The sequence below is a fragment of the Enhydra lutris genome, unplaced genomic scaffold, assembly GCF_002288905.1.
Source record: "Enhydra lutris kenyoni isolate GAN:26980312 unplaced genomic scaffold, ASM228890v2 scaffoldscaffold9, whole genome shotgun sequence".
NCBI lineage: Eukaryota > Metazoa > Chordata > Mammalia > Carnivora > Mustelidae > Enhydra > Enhydra lutris.
In genome coordinates this window covers 48,639,668-48,660,508 of record NW_019154093.1, presented here as the reverse complement: position 1 = coordinate 48,660,508, position 20,841 = coordinate 48,639,668, and the positions used below count along the sequence as shown (strand labels likewise).

General features: G+C 33.5%; 1 protein-coding gene across 1 annotated transcript in view; it reads right to left on the bottom strand.

Annotated features, from left to right (window-relative positions):
- Positions 1–20,841, bottom strand: part of LOC111143256 (adhesion G protein-coupled receptor L2) — a 295,647-nt gene that overhangs the window by 7,684 nt on the left and 267,122 nt on the right. The window contains exons 13-22 of the mRNA XM_022496875.1: positions 18,959–19,084; positions 18,485–18,690; positions 17,215–17,388; positions 16,043–16,252; positions 14,891–15,111; positions 13,520–13,586; positions 5,483–5,574; positions 4,301–4,327; positions 3,475–3,643; positions 165–293 (exon numbers count right to left, since the gene is read on the bottom strand). Of these exons, the coding sequence (XP_022352583.1) occupies positions 165–293; positions 3,475–3,643; positions 4,301–4,327; positions 5,483–5,574; positions 13,520–13,586; positions 14,891–15,111; positions 16,043–16,252; positions 17,215–17,388; positions 18,485–18,690; positions 18,959–19,084 (1,421 nt within the window). The remainder of the gene's footprint in view (positions 1–164; positions 294–3,474; positions 3,644–4,300; positions 4,328–5,482; positions 5,575–13,519; positions 13,587–14,890; positions 15,112–16,042; positions 16,253–17,214; positions 17,389–18,484; positions 18,691–18,958; positions 19,085–20,841) is intronic.

Below are 20,841 nucleotides of genomic sequence, written 5' to 3'. Positions count from 1 at the left end.
GAATAAATACTTAAGAAGAAATTAAGACCAAAAAACTAAAAAAGCAAGTATTTGCTACCTAGATCATTATAATGAGGAGACAATTAGTGCATCTGAACAGAACATGTCTCGGTAGGCTTTCTATAAAGGAGGTTAATTAAAGATGTTGTCAAATTCTTTGTTACCTGTGTGCCAGAGGAATACCGAGCACTAGTTCTGGTGGTTGATGCCTTCACTGAACTGTGGGGGCTCTCAGTCGGGAGGCTGCCGCAGCAATAGGAGTGTCTGAAGCACTTGCCATATTCTTTTCGTACCTGCATTGAATAACCACGAGACCGAGAGATTAACACAAACATACTTGCTTCTCTCTGTCGCTCTAATTAAATAAGCAGTGGAAACAACTGAGAAGAATAAGTTCACTGACACATTTTTGTGGAGCGAATAAATTGAATTTCTAAAATCAAGTTCAACTGAAAATGCTGAAATAGTAATCAGAAAAATAACTTTGCCTACCAGACTGGCTAGTAGGAGCTTCAAAATGTGATGTAATATGTGAAAATGTTTGATGCCTTCTTGTTACACAAATGTTATTAATACATACGTAATAATGTTTTAAAGCTTTATCTACATACTTAGCAACCCCGATTTTATATTTTATGCTAAGAAAAAAAGGACAAAAAATTAGAACGTTCCTGCTTAATTACATTTAACCACTCATAATCCAGTCATTTAAGTTTCATATGCTTCATGTCCTTTTACGTAGGTCAATACATAAACTTCTTTTACCGGATTGCATACTTTCGCAGGTAACCTCTTTATAATGACAAGACTACTTTGGCACACGAATAAAGAAGAAAAGGACTTTGATACATATGCTATTAATTAGGATGGAATGTTTTCTTCATTTTCTGATGTGTCTAGCTTTAACATTTAGTGTAGAGAGTCTAAGATGCCTATTCACTTCATTAGCACACAAGGGAACTATTTATGCAATTTCCAATCACATTAATGTGTTACCCATGTAATTTCCCTTTTCCCCTGAAGCTAGGATATATGAATAGATAGGAAAGCTGTTAGGCCTAAAGAAAGTTTAAAGTCAACTTTAAAAACTGAAGTCCAAACAATTGTAAAGAATAGGGCCCCACCTAGAAAGGTGGTGCAGAATTGGGAGGAGTGGAAAAGAGGGCTGGATTTTGTGCAGCTCTATTGGCCTATGAACAAGTTCCGCTCTGGCTTAGAGCCAGACTGAAATTAGAACAGACAAGAAGGAGACTCTGCGTAAGAAATTACTGTCTTTTTATTTTTTAATTTATTTATTTGATAGACAGAGATCACAAGTAGGCAGAGAGGCAGGCAGAGAAGAGAGGAGGAAGAAGGTTTCCCCGCTGAGCAGGGAGCCCAATGTGGGGCTTGATCCCAGGACCCTGGGATGAGGACCTGAGCCGAAGGCAGAGGATCTAACCCACTGAGCCACCCAGGTGCTCCAAAGAAATTACTTTCCAGTAGGTTGCCAAAAACACTCAAAAAGACTCCTCCCTACCCGCCCCCCCCCGCACCCCCTTCCCCACCCAACACCATTCTATTCTCAGTATCTGCTTGCAGACCCAGGACTTGGACAATTATTCCTTGAAACCCAAGTGCACTTGCATTTTCATCCTGTTAGCCTTATTTAACTACACCTATTAGAACAAATAACAATGGGCTTGAACTTTCAAAGCATTTTCTTGGCCTAAATATGCTCACTCAAGCAGTAAGAAGCATGATTTTAACTAACTCATTTTGTATCATATTCTTAGCCATTCATACTGGCAGCACCCAACAGGACATACCCAAGACTAGGTAGAACGTGTTCAAAGGGAAGTCTAACACGTTGTTCAAAAAATGTGATTTTTAATTAAAAAGCACAGTAATGGGGTGCCTGGGTGGCTCAGTGGGTTAAAGCCTCTGCCTTCGGCTCAGGTCATGATCCCAGGGTCCTGGGATCAAGCCCCACATCAGGCTCTCTGCTCAGCAGGGAGTCTGCTTCCCCTCCTCTCTCTCTGCCTGCCTCTCTGCCTACTTGTGATCTCTCTCTGTCAAATAAATAAATAAAATTTTTATAAAAAAATAAAAAGCACATCAAAATCTCTTTGTTCAACTAATACACATCACCTGTAGAGGAAATAATTTATGCTTTATGTTAAACACTTTTGGAAGAAATTATGATATGTGATCCTATACATGTATACAAAAGGCTCGTTTGTGTAAGGTAAAGTAAAAACCAAAGTAATTACAAGATTATACCTGTATAATGTTTAGAAAATTAAAGTTCAGTGTTATTAAATAACACCTGATACCGCACAAAATTTTTTTTGGGACATTTCATGGCTATTAACTGCTCTGAAATGCTGTATGACCAAGCCTATGGCAATCAAAATGGTATTTTATCCAAATAATACCCTCCAGTGTTGGTTTTGCCTAATGCCTATATTGCTGTGAATGTACATTATCTGTCAGTATTGCACATCCCACTGTCATTATCTCAAAATTATAGCTTACTCAACAACTGATGGAAGTAACAACACTATCATCTTGTCAGGACTGAAAACATAATAGTTTTCACTTTCAAAATTCTATTTCGCTGTTCAATTTAGTGACCAACTAGTAATAACAGAATAAAAAGACTATATTAGATATGCAGGCAGAGAAAAGATGATACCTAGTCAAAAGGCGGCTAAGCTATTCTCTTAAGGTTTACATCTTCTTGCAAGTTTTTCATCTTTAACTTTAATTTTTGAATCATTTTTGCTGACTCCAGTTAACATAAAATCAGGACAAAATAATAAGATGTGAGATATTAAATTACTGGGTTTTAGATTTTTCATGACGACTCAAAAGGTAACATTAATATTAATTTTTTGTATGTCTGGTGCTTTTAAAATTAAGGTCATTTATCCTTATGTTCAATTTCATTTTGGAACACTGCATTCCCTTTATCAAGCAAAAAAATGAGATTATTTAACCTTTTATTATTTTGTATACTTTTTTTTTTAAGATTTTAGTTATTTTTTCATGACAGAGAGAGAGAGAGGCAGAGGCAGAAGAAGGAGAAGCATGCTCTCTGTAGAGCTGGGAGCCCGATACAGGACTCGATCCCAGGACCCTGGGATCATGACCTGAGCCGAAGGCAGACACTTAACCAACTGAGCCACTGAGCCACCCAGGGGCCCCTATCTTATATACCGTTTGCACAAAGCATGTTTGTAGACCCCACTAGCAAAGAAGAAATCTTAACATCAGTGTCTAATATTTTCAAAGTGAGATCCAAAAAGATGATTGGTATTGACTTATTTTATATGTGAAGCCTGAATTTCCAGACATGCATGACAATTAATTTATGATTAAATATGATTCTATTTAGTAATATGTCAGCTGTAAAATTGTAAAATCTCCATTTCATCTCTGATTTTCAAACCAAAGAACAAACAACTAGAATCTGTAGGTGTCTTCACTTACTTTCTTTTGGAGAGCACAGTGAAAGATGAAAATGAACACTCCCTGGAAAGCATTAAAGATGGTGAAGAGATATGCCATCACAATAGTCTCCTCATTAATAAAAAGCAACCCAAATGACCAGGTTAGGCCAAGAAGACATAGAAGAGCAAAAGCGCCAAGCACCCAAGACCTGAAAAAATAAAGTGAATTTTATTAACAAGTTCAATGAGAGAACACCACATCACACTTAAATATTAACATATCAGTAGTAGCGGTTGACTTTCTCTATGTTCACATTCAAATTCAACAGCATTTTGGCTTTAACCTTTCATTGATTAGAGAAAGAACAATAGCATTTAGTACTGCAGCCTCCAGTGAAAACAGCAACAGCAGGTATGACCTTTTCTTACTCCAGCATTAACAAGGTATCAGAACTATATTAAAATACAAGGTGTAAAACATCCCCCATGACTTTATTGTCTTTTATGTGCATTTTAGTCAAAGAAATTAAGGAGTCCTTAATTAGTTTACTCCTGTCTTTTTATCCCTGTGGTGCACTCATGACACTGAATAATGTGACACATACAGAAAGGTTAAATGGCAGATAATCACTTCACACCTAAACTGTAGATTCTAATAAACTGATCTGAGGTGAGCCTAAGGTATTTTAACTAAAGCATGAAGAAGCCTCGCTGAAATGGGACAAAAATATGAGAACAACTTTAAATTAAAATAATTTTGGAGAGATTTCATCATGAATAGCTTAAGGAGAAAAGAACTGTAGAAAATAGGACGGAATGGAAAGGATTTAAAGTCAGTGCATTCCATGTCTAACTAATGATCTTACTTGATAAATGGCTTATTATCTTCATAGCTAGAAAGCATTATAAGCAGAAAAGAGAAACAAAATTATTAGACAGAATTAAAATAGAAAGTAATAAGAAAGCATTTGTATATTTTATAAATTAGTCAAAATTAAGAAAGTCAAAATGCAGAGGCAAGCAATTAAAAAATAAAGGCATATTATAGTTTTAAAATACTACAGCAAATTAGATATTCCAAAATAACTATAAAAATTAAGGGCAATTCATGATATTGACGGATTTGTAAAAAATATAAATCATGCCATAAATTTGTTAATGTAGGGTTCTACCTTACCCAGGTAAGTCCGTATTATAGTAGCCATCACAAACACGGTAATTACTGGTGTAGATGAGAAGACAGAAAGAGGAAAAGGAAGAAAAGAGAGAGATGCTAAAGATTAGCTCTCTCTCTTACCATGCAACATGCAATGAAGCTGGCACTAACCTATCTAAAACATCTAATTTTTTAAAAGAAAAATTACCCTAACTATAGATCTGCCATTTTTTACATTACAAATATTTTTCACAATCCCATTATAACCAACTTGAATAATACCTCCTCAAATCTTAAATTAACTCATATCTAAAAGATAACTCTGAAAATCCTTCCATAAATGACTTAATGAATCAACAGCTATCAATTATTTAATTAGATAGCATTTTCCATTGATAGGATATTGTAGTTTTTATTCAATATTGAAATAAAGTAAACATTTCTTTAATTATCATGAAAAACAACAGATAATCTCCAAGTTAACAATAGTAATAGAGTAAATTATCTTAGGAAAACAAGATTAGAAGTAGAAACTGCTCAGAATCCTTAAATCAAAAAAGTCATTTAACAAAACAAACTTAATATCATCACATCAGCCATGCAAACAGCAACATCATTTTGAACTGCATTTTAAATTTAAATGAAATTGCTACAGTGATATGGAATTTCCGCAAAGCCGCTGAAAAATTTCTTGGCTCTAGATCAAGACAGAAATCATTATCTAATTTTTGACCAATGTCTGTGACATGGTTAACAGTGAGACTCAACCTTGATCAGGAAAACTTCATTCTGAATAATTTCTACAGTTGAAGGAAAGCATTTATGTATTCTCTGTGGAGAGTATCTTTCACTTAGTTTGTCAAGCACTAAAATTAAAATACTAAATACTTACTTAATGTTTTCCAACCTGCTAGAATCTGGTTTCAAAGTGTTTGAGTGCTTCACCATTTTGCATAATGTGATCACCAGGAAGATAATATTTAGCTGTTACAACAAATAAAGAATTAGACCACTGTAACCACAGAGTAAAAAAATGAGCAAGTTTTGCAAATACACTTAATGAGTTAATGCAGCTAAATATCAATGACATGAGTATATAGTAGACATTCACTGACTCAATTTTACATAGGCAATGATCAAGTTGAGTCTAAATAAAAAATACTCCAGCTATGTATGATCGATTTTTTTAATAGATCATTTGACATGAAATTACAACCTCATTAAATCAGCATCATGTGGTGATGATTAAATAAATTAGAAAATCTAAATTAGTTTCTTTAGCTAAAGGTACTCCAGGGCCTAAAAGCCATCTAATGGAAACACTGAAGTGAATTCTTCAGAAGTGACATTTACATCATGTAGTTTACGAGAACTGCGGGATTTGGGACCTTAAGACTTAGCTGAGAGTCTAGCTTTTGATTTTGACTGATTAGAGAAAGATAATTACATTTGTATGATCTATTTGTAAGGTAATTGTGAGAATCAAATGAAATAAAATATATGAAAAATTATGAAAAAATACATGAAAAATATTTATTAGTTCCAGAAAGACAAACTTTTAAAATATTTTATATATTTGCTACTAAATGGTTAAAAGCCATCAGTCCTTTTGTTCTTATGCCTCTCTGTTGAATGGGTGTAGGAAAATTCTGAAGAAAGGCTGCCTTGAGTCCCTCTAAACACTGAGCTGTGTAAAGAATCTAAGTGCAAACAAAAGCAAAAAGAGGAAAGATGGAACCAGACATGGAAGGAAAGTTTGGGAGGTCAACATCAGTGAACTGAGAAGAAAAGACATGTTTTGACTGAAGAGAGATAATGTGTGCAATTTTACATTTGCTTGTACAGAAACCTAGCAGAATGCCGGACAGAGGGAAGGCAGTTCTATTTTTACGCTCTAAAAACAGAACTAAGCCTGATCACTCCTGGATTTCTTTGACATTTTATTTACTTCTGATTATTACTTTTAAAAAGACAAAACAAAATTCTATTTTGTGAGCTGTACTTGGCTTAGACAGTGCAAGCCCCAATGGTGTATTCAGGAAAGGACAAATAGGGACAAAAGCAATTCCTTGGTGGTAAACACTCAACATAATTTTGTTATAATAAGATGATCACTTTTACTGAGTCACAATACCATCTGATAAAATGATAATGCTGTTTTACTCATTCATCACTACTTCTGATTTTGTAATTAGGAAAATTTATATAGAGCAATAAATAAAATTTTCAAGTTGTTCCTAATGAGGAGTTTAGGAACACAGTGAAGGCTTTCATCTAAGCTGTTTATCACTCATTTTGTCAACTGTGCCTTATTATTTCTCTTAGATGTAGAATTTCCTCTTAAGGGATAAAATGAGGTCAATGGGTATAATTTGCAAGTGTTGGCAGATAGCATTCTATCGTTTCATGTTAATTACTTAATATTAACAAAAGAAGGACAAAAGAAACTCTCTGTTTAAAACACCTACTTAAACATTAACTTATTAAAATACTTGTCCAGAGAAAAAGCAAACAAATATGTAGAAACACTAGCTTTATATTCTAATGATTATTCCAGGTGGTCACATATAAATAAATATTTACATTTTCAGAGATATTACAATATAATGCAATTCATTCAACTAATATGTATTGACCTTACTGCTCCATACAAGAATGTGCCTATTGTATTGCACGTAAGATACAATTTCTACCTTTGAAAAGTTAGGGAGATCCTTCTGAGGACAGTAAATAGCGGACTTAGTTTCTAAAGATGATGGTACAGTACATCTCTAATTTTTTAAAGGCAAAATAAACAGTGTTTTTACTTTTTATTTTATGCAACAGTAGGTCTTAACTAATAAAATTAGAGAATGGTTACCAATAAGAACTCCAAATATCCTAAAAACAAACAAAACAAAATGCAAATAAACACACTGATGCAACTCTTAGGGAAAAAAAGCTGCCTTGTAAATTCAGAGTTAAAATCCTTTAAACTTCTGGACCCTTCTTTTTGAATGTCGTAATATAACCATTTCTTTCTTTCATTCCGTAATTCTGGACCTTGGGTTATTTCTTCCCCCTTCCTTTTCTTGCACAATTTCGTAAAACATATAGGGCCACAATTTGGTGTTCATCACTTCCTAAGCATGTTAATTAACCCCTCAGGAATAAATAGTAGTGGTAGTACACTCCAGGAAGGAAAAAAGTGATACAACTTCTTTGTAGAATTGTATAATGTAAAAACTACAAGAAAATAAAGAACGCGAATTTGGAAAAATGTGGATGTATAAGGTATCATGTTATGAAAAGAAAAGGAGTACAAAATGTGAAATCTTGAGGATGAACACATACCAACATTTTTCAATGAAGATGACCATGTTAAAATTCTGAAGTAAAATAGTTACTAAAGAACTAACACATTTTCAAATAAAACTGAAATGAAAATGGAGTCTACCCACTGAAGAATAGAATTAAATTTAAATATGATACAAAGCCATTTCTTTCTTTCTTTCTTTCTTTTTTTTTTAAGACAGAATTAACCAAGTTGAATGTGACACAGAAAGCCTATCTTATTTAATCCTTAAAAAACAACCTGGTAGATAGATACCTCTTCTCTCCTTCCTCTCGTATCACGCCACTGAGGATTGTTAACATTTATATGTGTTTAGTGCTTCTTTCTAGTTACAAATATAGTACATTCCCTTATAATAATCCTGTGTCCAGAGGTAACAGGAAGCACTTGGAGAGTCAGTTTACATTCTAAGATGTTAAGTACCTTGCCAAACATTACTTAGGTGCTATAATATCAGTGCTGGGATTCAATACACTTTGTGATGGCTCCATAGCCCAGCAACTTTACAGATAGAATTAACCAGTTTATTCTGGTGAGAAAAGTAAGAGTCTCTCCTAGCAAAGCAAAAACATACTAGTTTTTTATTAAAAAAAAAAAAAAAAAAAAAAAAAAAAAAAAAAAAAAAGGATTCTACATCTAGAAAGAGTCATCCATTTTAGAAATCACTCAGAGATGATGAGTGAGTTGAAGATAAATAATAAATTCATATATAAAATACAGCCTCAAGGAAATGCTGAACATAAGAGATGTGCTCTTCAAATGACTTCTACCTGATCAACTTGCTAGAATAACTAATTCTCTCTTTCTTTGTTAAACACTACCATCCCATGATCAGCAAATGACTAAAATGTCCACACGCTCCTACTCCCAGTAGACAAACAGTATGTTTAACAGTTAGTTCTGTTTTCTCAAACCTGTTTGTGTTCCACTCACATAACTAAACATCACACAAACTCATAATTGAGTCCAAAAAAGGACTGTCGTTTCTAACATAGTAGAATTGAATGTTTCAAAAGATGTTTTAAGAGAATCTTTTAAAAAACAATTAAAAATAGTAGAAAAATAATCATAAAACCACAGAAAGATTTTTGCACTCAAATTGTTTCACGAATATCTGTGATTTCTCCAATTTAAAAAAACCAAACAGAAGAATTATAATTAGCACTCTAAAATTTAAGTTGCCAAGAAATTTATAGTTAAATCCAATACTAATTTAGACTTGGAAATACAACTTGAAAATATACAAATAATAAAGCAATGGTGTCTTCAACAGGACAAAAATACCATCATTTCAAGAAAAACTAATTATGAAAAAAAGCACACAAGACATACTACAAACCATAATACACAACAGCCCCCCCCCAAAAAAAAGCTAAACACAAGGTACTTTTCTTTTCCCCAAATGCACATTAAAGATTTCACTGATAATGTGTTTATTAGTCTTACTAAAATAATGAAAAAGATACTTATGTCATTTAGGTATTGAATATTTTTATATTATCACCAATATGTATGACAGTAAAATGCTTTCTGGAATTAAATAGAACAAATCCTGAAATGTAAATAATTTTTTAAAAGGAAGTTTTAGAGTTCTTTCTCTCCAGTGCTAAAATATATATATTTTTTTTTCATAGAAAAATTATTGTTGGCTGTGATCTTTTTCAGGAGGTGATACACTTCCTAAGAGTCATGATTCTGTAGAGTAAAATATTTTTTTCCCTCTCTTCTTTTCCGTTCTCTTAAAATGTAACTAAGGGAATCAGAACAAGAAATTGAAGGGCAAATAGAAATATCTTTGATTAAATCTATCATTCCAAACAGTCACAGGCAAAAAAATGTTAGTTTCAAATGAATCACTGATTGCAAATCTGAGTTGTTCCTTCTTTGCATTTTCCCCATAACATAAATGGTTCTTTCCAGCCATAAACTTCTGGGCTGCTGCTGCTGCTTCTTTTTTTTTTTTTCCCCCTTTCTAATTAGAGTAAGTGATCTCTTTCTCCTCACTTTTATTTCCTCTCAATTTATTTTCCTGCATTTGGTATGCATTTAAAAAATAAAAGAAATCCCAACCATCAGAGGAATTTCTCCTATTTCTTCCTGGAAAGCAGGCAAAAAGCCAGGGAGAGAAGAATGTCTCTATCATCCAAGTGCTGCTCTTCTCCCCTCAAATTCCAATGCAACCACTTTTTGTCCACTTGTTTTTTTGTTTCTTTCTTTCCAACATAAATACCAGTAACCTTAAACCGAGTACATATTTTGGGAGAGGTTGAAAGGCATTACGCATCAGTGAGAAAGGAAAAAGACGGAGTCACAACTCTGTATACAAAGAACCTGGAAAGTGCATGTCATGACTCAATCATTCACAGAAGTCACTAGTTAAGTACAGCTGTAGGACTGTGTTATATACGAAATACCAACCCACCAAGCTTAACGCCCACACTGATGATTAATTTTAGAGATGAAGCAACTCATCCAGGAATTAATCAGATTTTATCTCTGCTGTGTGTGTGTTTATGTGTGTACACATAGGTAAATAGGTAGACAGGCATCTCTTAACAGAATTCTACGTGAAAGAGACGGCAAATTCAGAAGAAACAGATTTTCCTATTCAGCTAAATAGAGTTACTTGCCAAATGGGGCACTCCTTCTCCTGCAATGACAAATAAGACTCTTTCACTTATCTCAGAATAATAATTTCATGAGTTCTAGTATAGATAATCTGCCAGTATAATTTGCTGCTTGATGATAGGGCGTAGCCAACTACCCACCCACACCGGGGACACGAAAATACAAAGGACTTGGAAATAAGCAGAGGGAACCAGTGATTGCGGGAGCACACAGTTTGTTTTAGAGTCATCAACCTGCTCAATTGAATCACATCCGTCTGAGCTTAGCAGCTTGAAATTCATTCCACAGCTCGCAGTGCTGACATGGATATGATAAGACAGAAGAACAGAAACCCCACTCTGAAGTAACCTAACTGAACTGCACATGTTCTGACCCTTTTTGTCTTCCCTGGAGCTTTTGCTACCTAGCAAATGCAACTCTAAACTGCACTTGTATCTCCAGATCTTTCCTGTTAGCTGAGCAGAAGCCTATTTCTCCCTGGGACTAGCAGCCAGAGAGGTGTTCTCTGAAGAAGACTTCTAAATGAGTGTGTGAGCTGAACTCTTACTGAACTGAATTAATTATTAACCATGCAGATGGAGCTGTCCAAATGATAAGAACAGCTCCTGACGTGTCATGATCCAAGCTTTCATTAAACCATTTCAGGCATACTAATGGTTTCCCACTGCTCATTACTTACAAGCACTTTTCTCATAGATATAATAACTCTAGTGCCTGTAGGCAAGACAGTCTATAGAAATACAGAAGCAAGAAGTTTTATCTTCCACAGCATGTTATTTTTCTTCATAGAACATTATAAAAAATATACACTTACTTAATATTACTAAGTTAAATGGCTTCAATTCAGAAAAGTTGGAAATGCAAAATTCCAAAAGGAACACAATCCCTTTCCAGGAATTGTAATGAGAACTTTTTGTTCTAAGAGTACTCCTTAAAAGGGTAGTATATAATGGAATTTATATTACTAAGATTTGTGTTTGTATTGACTTTTAAATATCCTTTCTCATCACAAGGATGTATGTGTTATAAATATATTAACATTCAACAAACATGCTGAACAATCATATATCTCAATTTAGGTTATGCATGATGTTTTACACCTCTATACCGCTCTTTGCCTGTCTGCGTCGGGAGAATTAGAGGACAAAGTAGTTGCAGGACAATTACTCCTAGGATCTATATTGTCAAAACAGCTACTTGCTGTGTTTGGTTTTTGTTGATTTTTTTTTCCCCCTTAAAGTTGGGAACACTATTCCTCAAAGCCCTTCAATTTCAACCTAAATGATTGGGTACAGGATAACAATGATGACAAAACTAATAAATAACAGTAGGGTTCACACTGTAAATGGGCAATATAATGTCCTTCACTTCTTTTCTTACTAGAAGCTGAGTGTATGTGAACATTAATGTCTTTTGTCCAAGTGAAAGAAATTTTAATACTCTAAAGTCAGTATTTATTTTTAGATGGAAATAAACAAAACTAGTACAACAGAAGTTAACACATACTTTTATAGATTAGATTATCTCTGAAATGGTCTTTATAATTTTCAAAGTTATCAATATGATTAGCTAAGGGTTCAGGGGGAAAAAAAGAGAAGCATGTGTCTTTAAGGATCATGCCACTTCAATTCAGCTGTTTACCATTTAATTTGAGAGTGGTTTAGGCTATGTTAACTTAAATAAACCGAGAACTAAAACTAGAGTAATCATTTGGATTGAGTAATTCTGATGAGACATAAGCTTTCCTAGGAAGACTTGAGAATGATTTATTGGCTCGATTCATACAGGCATTCACCTGAAATTTTCATTTTGCTTTGTGTAAGTGTATAATTCATTTTAAGGACAAAAGTACATACATTTGAAGTGGTTTTAGGTTTCCTTGAACTAGTACATTTTTTCCCCTCAATTTTATGAAACACTAGTTAAATACAGAAATATCCTAGTAAGTTCATGTGTATCACTTCTTTAAAAAAGTCCTTAAAATAGGTATTTAAAAGATATAGGCAATATTTAAACTTGCTTATGTTTCCCTTTCAATCTTATAATGGTCAGTAGCATCTATCTGTAACAGCATAATGCTAAAACTCAGTGAAAAGTTTTAAATACCGAAAACCAAATATTTTCGCTATATCCTTTTATTTCAACTATATTTCAAGTATTTGACTAATGGTAATGTAAGCAGTTAAAAAACACCTTATGTCACTATATTTAATGGGTAAACAATTTATTTTTAAAAAATTTCTTGAAGACCAATATTTTTATTTGGCATTTGAAAAGTAACTTTATTTCTTATGAGTTTAAAATTGATTTAAGACTCAGTTATTAATCTAAGCTTAAAAAATTTTTTTGTGCTCTAAAAAGCTTAGGGTGTGGACATTTATTTAAAAGTACTAAATTAATGGGGCGCCTGGGTGGCTCAGTGGGTTAAAAGCACTAAATTATTATGTGGAAATTAATATAATAAGTATTAAGCTAATGTTCTTTCAATTCCACAAAACATTCGTTTAATTTATAAATGCCACATAACTTGATACAGGGCTAATAGTACAGATTTTGGAGACAAAACTCCTGAACTACAACTCTTAGCAAAAAACTCCACTACCCAAAACCAAAATACACTATACATTTCAGTTATTCCTTTCTAATTATTAAACTAGGCCCAAATCATGCAATCTAAACATAGTTTACATATATTTTTAGATTATGACATGCATTGTAGCAAACTAAATTAGAAAAGAAAAAGTATTTTTTAGAGGAAAAAGGATTTTTGAAATAGTACCAATCAGCAAGTACATAAACTCTCAATAACGGTGTAACATTTAAGGTATACACGCAGTTTTATCCTGTAGGTTAGACATGTTTATAAACCCTTGAATGCATAGATAAATTAAAAATAAAACCAGTTATCTTTCAGTGGCACTACAAAAGCAGCAAGCTAAAAATGAAGGGAAAACAGAGTTTGCTTACCAGAATAATGAAGGTAACTGGTCCAATGAAACTCCATATAAAATAGTTATCAACATGAAGCCAGCAACTATTATGAAAAGAAGAGTATTAAGTAGCTTCAATGGATCCTCAACATTACCAAAAATATAGAATTCTTAAAAATCTAACAAAACTATCTTTATATCTGCCTTTGAAAATTCATTTGTCATGGGTAAGAACAATTTTAATAATTCTGAGTTGGCTTTGATGTAAAGAGTAGTAATTTATTTACTTCAGCTTACTGTTTTTCATTTCAGGTTTTAAATTTGGTAAAGGCATTCATTATTCTGCTCGTATGGGGTAAACAATAAACCCCACCACACCCCAATCCCTAATTCTTAAGACCTCTGACTATATTAAGGAAAACTTAAATGGTCTCATCATTTTGAAAGTTCTTATCTTCAAAATTCGCCTTTCAGATCTATATCTGAGCGACAGTGTTTAACCCTATGAAACAAAACAGACAAAATATTCAGCTGTTATGCCTGTTTCAAAACAGCACAGCATAAATATAATACCTCAACTGGGAATGGATGAATACGAGATAAAAAAATCAAAGCACAGCACTCACAGAGTATTAGAGTAAATGATGCATCAACTTATTAAGACAGATTTTACTTAGTGGTTCATTTTTCATATAACATTGAATCCCCACTGAATTTTTTTTATTTGTCTTTCATCATCTGTTTAGTCAAAAAGCTTTCTTTAGTCCAAGGAATCTTTATATAACTAATTTTATCAAAGGCAAATATAAGCAGAATTGGAAAGCAAATTCATGCTCCTAGCAAATAAAAGCCTGACAAATATGGCTATGTCTACCTTCTGTCATTTTCCATAAATATCTATATTTTTTATAAATGAAAGACAGTGACTTATTTTAATCCTTTTAAACTGCCTGACAAAATATTATCAAAGTAGAACATATGGGATGGAATGTGCTACTGTCACAATTCAGAATGAGAGTTAGCTAGAGGGTCGGCTGCACAAAGAGAGCTAATGAAGCATTAGGTTAAAACTGAGTAGTTAAACCTGTCAGATGCTTTAAGTTCAGAAGAATTTTTACTTAATATCTTTCTAAGGCAAAAAAGTTATTTACTTTTTCAATTTGTTTCAGGTCAATCTTTTGTGTTAAAAAGAAAGTCCATAATTTAGAATCTGCCTTGTCAGAGTACAAATCCTCTGAACCTAGAAAATTACAAAAGACTTGATTGTAATTTGTGCACGGCATGCCCATTCTCTTACCAATAAAGCTTTCAGATGCTATTTTAGTCTGTCAGGGACCCTCACTGACAGCTAACAGGCTTTAAAAAATTATTCACTTGAAAAACACTCAGGTCGCTTGCAATTACTCACGCTTTTTCTGTTCCATAGCTCTTATAGTCAATAGCAGCTGAAACCCCAACCACGGTGGCAGGAAACAAGTAACCAGCGACATAATAATATTTCTTCCTTGAATATTCACTTTCAAACACTTCAACCAACATCAGGTAGAGCTGTACACCTTCTAGACACATCCAAGCAAAAGCGGCCAAAAAGAAAAAGTGTAAAAGTCCTGCAAATATTGGACAAGCAATCTAGAAAGGAAAAGAACAAAAAACCCAAGACAGAACACATGAATACAAGCAGGGCACCCCAAAATGATGCAATATTCACTGACAGTGCTCATGATTGTCTTTAAAATACAACATTATTTAAACTGTTTCTTAAAAAAAATTTTTTTTTAACAAATGGAAATGAGTTCTAAACACTACAAATTTAAAGAGTTTAATGCTTAATAGAGTATAATGGCAGGTGTGCTAGAAATTTCATCACTGCGAGACCCAACTATTTTTAGTAAAATTAAGTGTAAATAAGAAAATATATGTTAATTTCCTTTCTAAAATTATCCACTATTAAATCTGAATATTCTACTTACAGATTATTTGCTCCATATGTCTTTAGAACAATTGTTTCCAAATATATTATTTTTATTTTTTCAGTAACAGAATTTAAAAATTCACTTTAGTGATGAATACCCTGGATCTAATTCCTAACATTCTTTTCCCGTCATATGCGGAGCATTCTTAAAATTCATGCCGGTGCAGATGAATACAGGGTAAAGCAGTAACTACTGATTAAGTACTATTTCTGACACGGAGACCTCCTGATGATGAACAAATTGCTCAGAAGATGAAGAAATGATCACTGACCAGAATGACTATGTAAGCAAAATGAAAACTGTAAAAATAGGATCTTTTCATTTCAGTGTCCCTGGTACTCTTCTATTCAAATTACGTGTCTTAATAACAACTCAGAAAAATGCAAAAGCACCTTGATGCAAGAAATGAGTTCGCTCATAATAATAATACCTAACGATTACGCTTTTATTACAAATTATCTGCCAAGATCGCCATTGTCAACTTTATTGTTACAAGATCAAATATCTATATAGGCATCGTGTGTGGATTCACACCTGTTATAGTAATTGTCAGAGATCCGAGGGTGATAAGCCGAAGGGGTGCTTACCATGTATTTTGTCTTGTCAATGCCTATTAGGAAAATAAATTCCGCAATGAAAAGGTTGATACAAAGGTTCTTGTGAATAGTATTGCGGTCACTCTGCAGACCACGGAAAAAGCAGAAGGTGAAGATGCATATAGCCAGGCAAACAAGGGAAATGACAATTCCCACCCAGGTGATGACTGTAAGGAGTAATTCGTGAACTCCATCTTTGTACTGAAAACAAAAATAGTATGAGGAACATTAGTATTGCTGCATTGCTTCAACTAAAAGTTTAAGATAGCTTTCACCATGGTAGCTCATCTTTTAATACCAAACTCTATGAATATTCTTAGGTGTTCAAACAGGGCTCAAAGCTAAGATGAAAACTTGATCACGTAACAGATCAATCTTATCTTATATCCAAAGAATGACCTAAGAAAGTGGAAGATTTTACCTAGAAAATAATGCAAGAATCCAATCATTTCAACATAACGGCTGAAATAATTACCTACGTAAACCCAGATATTTATATAATAGGATAAAGGATATTCAGTTATGATTAAAAATAATTGGTATCTTAATGACTTTCCCGGCTAACAAAAAAATTTTAAGTTTTCATTTCCTCCTTGAGTTTTGATATTTATTTATATACTGAGTCAAATACACAACAGACCTGCGAGTTTTCGTGCTCTATTTCTTAAAATGTTTTTATCTTCTGGCTATCATTCCCTTCATCACAGAAAGGAATATGAAGAAACATCCCAGAAGCTATCCTGACCTTTAAAATCTGCAGTTCTGCACAGTGTGCAAAGTTGTGAGAAAAACTTAAAACAAAAGCTGTCAAACAAGATTCAAACATTCCAGATGAAGAGAGTGTGTTAAACTTTAGAGCCCTCAGTCTCTGTTGTAGGACCCATCGCTATTCATTTTTTAAATCCCCGACTGCCTCTGCTAAACACCTGCCCAAAGGAGAAAAATCTAGAATGAGTCTGCAAAGCACATGATTTTGAGAAGTAACGATAAATAGAATGCCAAGACATTCAAAAAATATACGGACAGTGTAATGACATTTAGAAATCCACACTACTTTGTTTGCTTTTTAGTTACGATAAGCACCCAAAGCAGGGACTATTATAAAGCTGTTTTGAATCTCCTGAGGTTTTTCTCTGCTACTAATTAGAAGTGCAAATACTTACTGCAATTTCCCTGTGGGCCATGAGAATTGCAAAATTGGTTAGGTGGCTGCATGCACACGTTGTACGGGTTTTATTAGTGTCAACCAGCTTGCAGCCCTGGGTAGACCAATATCCCATCATAGTTCTTTCTGAGTAGTTCCAGAAGGAGCAGTTTGCATTGAAATAATTGTCAGGCTGGGAAATAAAATGACAAGATAAAATTAGGATTTTACACTCTAAGATGGCAATAGCAATTGTTTAATATGTGTAAAAGGTAATTTAGATTAAACTTTGCATGTTTCGGACTATAAAGTTTTTCATCAGCAAAATTGTAGACTATGTTATACAAGGCAGATATCTAACTTAAAAGGGGTTTTATAGTCCAAAACATTCTAAAGTGTACTCCAAATTACCAAAGACCCATTTTACACAATTACAATTTCCTTCTTATGATTTTACATACTGATGGTACATTGGAATCATTTTTTTTTCTTTTCTTTTCTGACAAAATGAGACCCATGAATTTGTCCTGAGAAAATTCTGTAAGGATCAAGTGTTTTAAAATCGATTTGGGGCCCATTTTTTTCTAAGTGACATGTTAGCAACATCAGGGTTTTTAAGAGAGTGAACCAACTGCAGCAGACGTAAGAGAATGGCCGCACAATTTTTTTTTTTCTTTGCCGATTCTGGAGATACACTTGGCTGTCTGTGGGCACATATTCATTCTGCTTATAACGGAAGCCAAAATTCTGCAATCTTCCAACACAGTGCAATAATTTAACTACCAACTTCATTCTAAGGCACGGCAGAGAAATCACATGTCTTCAAGCCTAGATTTTTAAAAACCCAATGCTTGATAACAATTGTGTCACATAGGATCAGTAAAGTCAAAAAGAACAAAAACAAAAACAAAAGGTCTGCCACACTAAAAAGGCAGAGTCCTAAGAGTTAACATTCGGTTATCCTGCTGTTAAGGTAAGAGTTAATTTTCATTCTAAAACAAATTACAGTCATTTACATTTTCCTGTTGATTACTGAATTAGCTTTCATTAAGAATACACTTAAGTTCTAATAATCACTGAACCAGGCTCATTTAATTTTATGTTCACAGACTTAAATAAACTTATGTCTGACCTAATCCAACATTTGAAATTCAAATGGAAAGGTCTTTCCTCTCCTCTCTGCCACCTTCCCATTCCCTCTCTCCCCATCTCCAGCATGTAAAGTTTTGCGTTTTCTTTCCTCACTGGTTTTATAACCTTCCACTACTTCATCAGCACATATAACTTACATCAATGTGTGGCAGGGTAAAAAGCACAGGATCTGTCAAGTAGACTCGGCTGGATTCTTTATTGATTGAAACGGAAATGACGTGGGAATTCACTGCAATCGTGCTATTCCGACCAATAAAGTCAGCACCCAGTTTTATGGTTGCGTTTTCTGTACTAAGAAACTGTCCCAAACTCCGGTAAATGATGAACACCAACTTTGCAAGCCCTAGGAAGGTAAAAGTAGTCATATGCCTTTCCAGGAAATATGCTTATGGATAAAATAAAATACATTCAAGTAAGAATAAAAGGGAAAAAAGTCCTTATGGACTATACAGATTAAGTTTCTTGGGAAAGAGTAAAGCATTATTTTAAATCTGCTTTTAAATGGTAAGCAGCATTGTTACATTAGGAGTCAAATAGTTGGCATTTTAGGATTAATAGATTTAAATGAACAAAAAACCTGTCAATTTTTAAAAGACTCTGCTCCATCTTACCATTCCTGCTGTTCTGTTTGACAGTATTTGCAGAGAGCTGGATTGAGCTGCCTGCGCCTTTGATGCCCAGAGGAAATTTAAAGTCTTGGACCTGTCCTTCGGTACTGAGTACTGCAACTTCCAGAACTGGATGAGGAGAAGGAGAAAAGGGCATTCTTTAAACTACAAAGAGGCAAATGATAATTGCATGAAAACCACTGCTTCTTTTTTTCTACTTATAAAACTTTACTGTTATATTTCAATAAAATCATGAACTAAATGACTCGAGGAGGTCTAAAACCTTGACCACTCTAAAAATTTTTATATAATAATTTTAACATTTTTTCATAGTTTTGCATCTTTTGTCATCAACTAATTCCAGACATTTACCCTAGGAATACTAATGGTGTATGAGCTGAAAGTGCACACCTTTCAAAATTTCATTTATATTGAAAATAAACCTATTTCAACATGAGTTTTTTGGCTCTGTACATTAAATAACTTTTCAATGAACATTCCTTGACAATAGCAAAATGAAATATGAAGCATAAATCTGAGTGCCTTTATTACATGTATACATTTATTTCCTTGCATAGGATACATTTTAATAGATAATGAGATTGCATAGCTCAATTTTGCAATACTTGATTTTCTCTAATTTCTAAACATGAGGAGACCAGCACAGCACAACATTTTATGAGAAAATGTCTGGCATTATGTTAAAACCTCTCATTAATTCTCACTAGTTACTATAAATGTTTACATATTTAAGCTGGGCAAAACAGGCCCTGTGTGCCAAATCTGGCCTGTCATCTTTTCTTATAAATAAAGTTTTACTAAAATACATCCATGTATGCTCATTTACACATTGTTTATGGCTGCTTGGGTGCTACAATGTCAGGTAAGCGTTTGCAACTCAGACCATGTGGTGTAGTTGCCTAGGATATATATTATTTGGGCCTTTATAGTAAAAGTTTACTCAACCACTGTACTTTATTCCAAAGTTCAAAAATTCATGGAAAGGCAAACAAGTTGACCTAACACTAAGAACATTAACCTAATCAACAAGACCAATGTTGTTAAACTTTTTTTTCCATACACACACACACACACATAATTTAAGTGTCATCAACATAAACATGTCTACAATAATTCCAATAAAGATTATAATACTTTACATCAATATTCATCGTATTCACATAATTGTTAAAAAGAATGGAAAAGTACTATTGTTTCTGCTAAAGTCAACTATTTTATATTAGTAATAAGATTATGTCATTTTATTGATGAAATGAGAGGAATTATATACAAAATTCATTTGTTTCATATATTAGAATTTTTAAAAGTAACACATACTTTTTAAATAATTCAATACATACAGTTCATACATTTTTCTCTGAACTTCACTCTACTGGTATATATTTTTGTATAGCTATTTCCATACATAGACAAAGATGAGTATATGTGTTTGTACACACACACACACACACACATACACACACAGATATGATTAATTCATCCACCCCCTTCCTTTTACAGATATGAACTTATACTATTATAGTAACTTTTGGATAATAATTTATTCTTCTAAATCTTTCAAAAATTTGTTGTGTAAACTACACATAGATTTAGTTTTATCTATGAAATCAGAACACTGTAAGATTTTCACGTGTCAAGCACCTAAAATACAAATTTATAATGAGAGTTATACAAATCGTAGAATTCTATAAGCTGCAGAAGCTGGTTAAAATATTTATTTTATTGGTTTACACTTAGAAATATTAAGCAGGTGGGTAGGTAGGTGATCTTCACTCATCGTATCAGATCCCATGTGTGTGGGAAGAAGGAAAAGTAGGGGAAGAAAAGAGAAAAATATACATCTAATGTATGCCTCACTCTTTTTA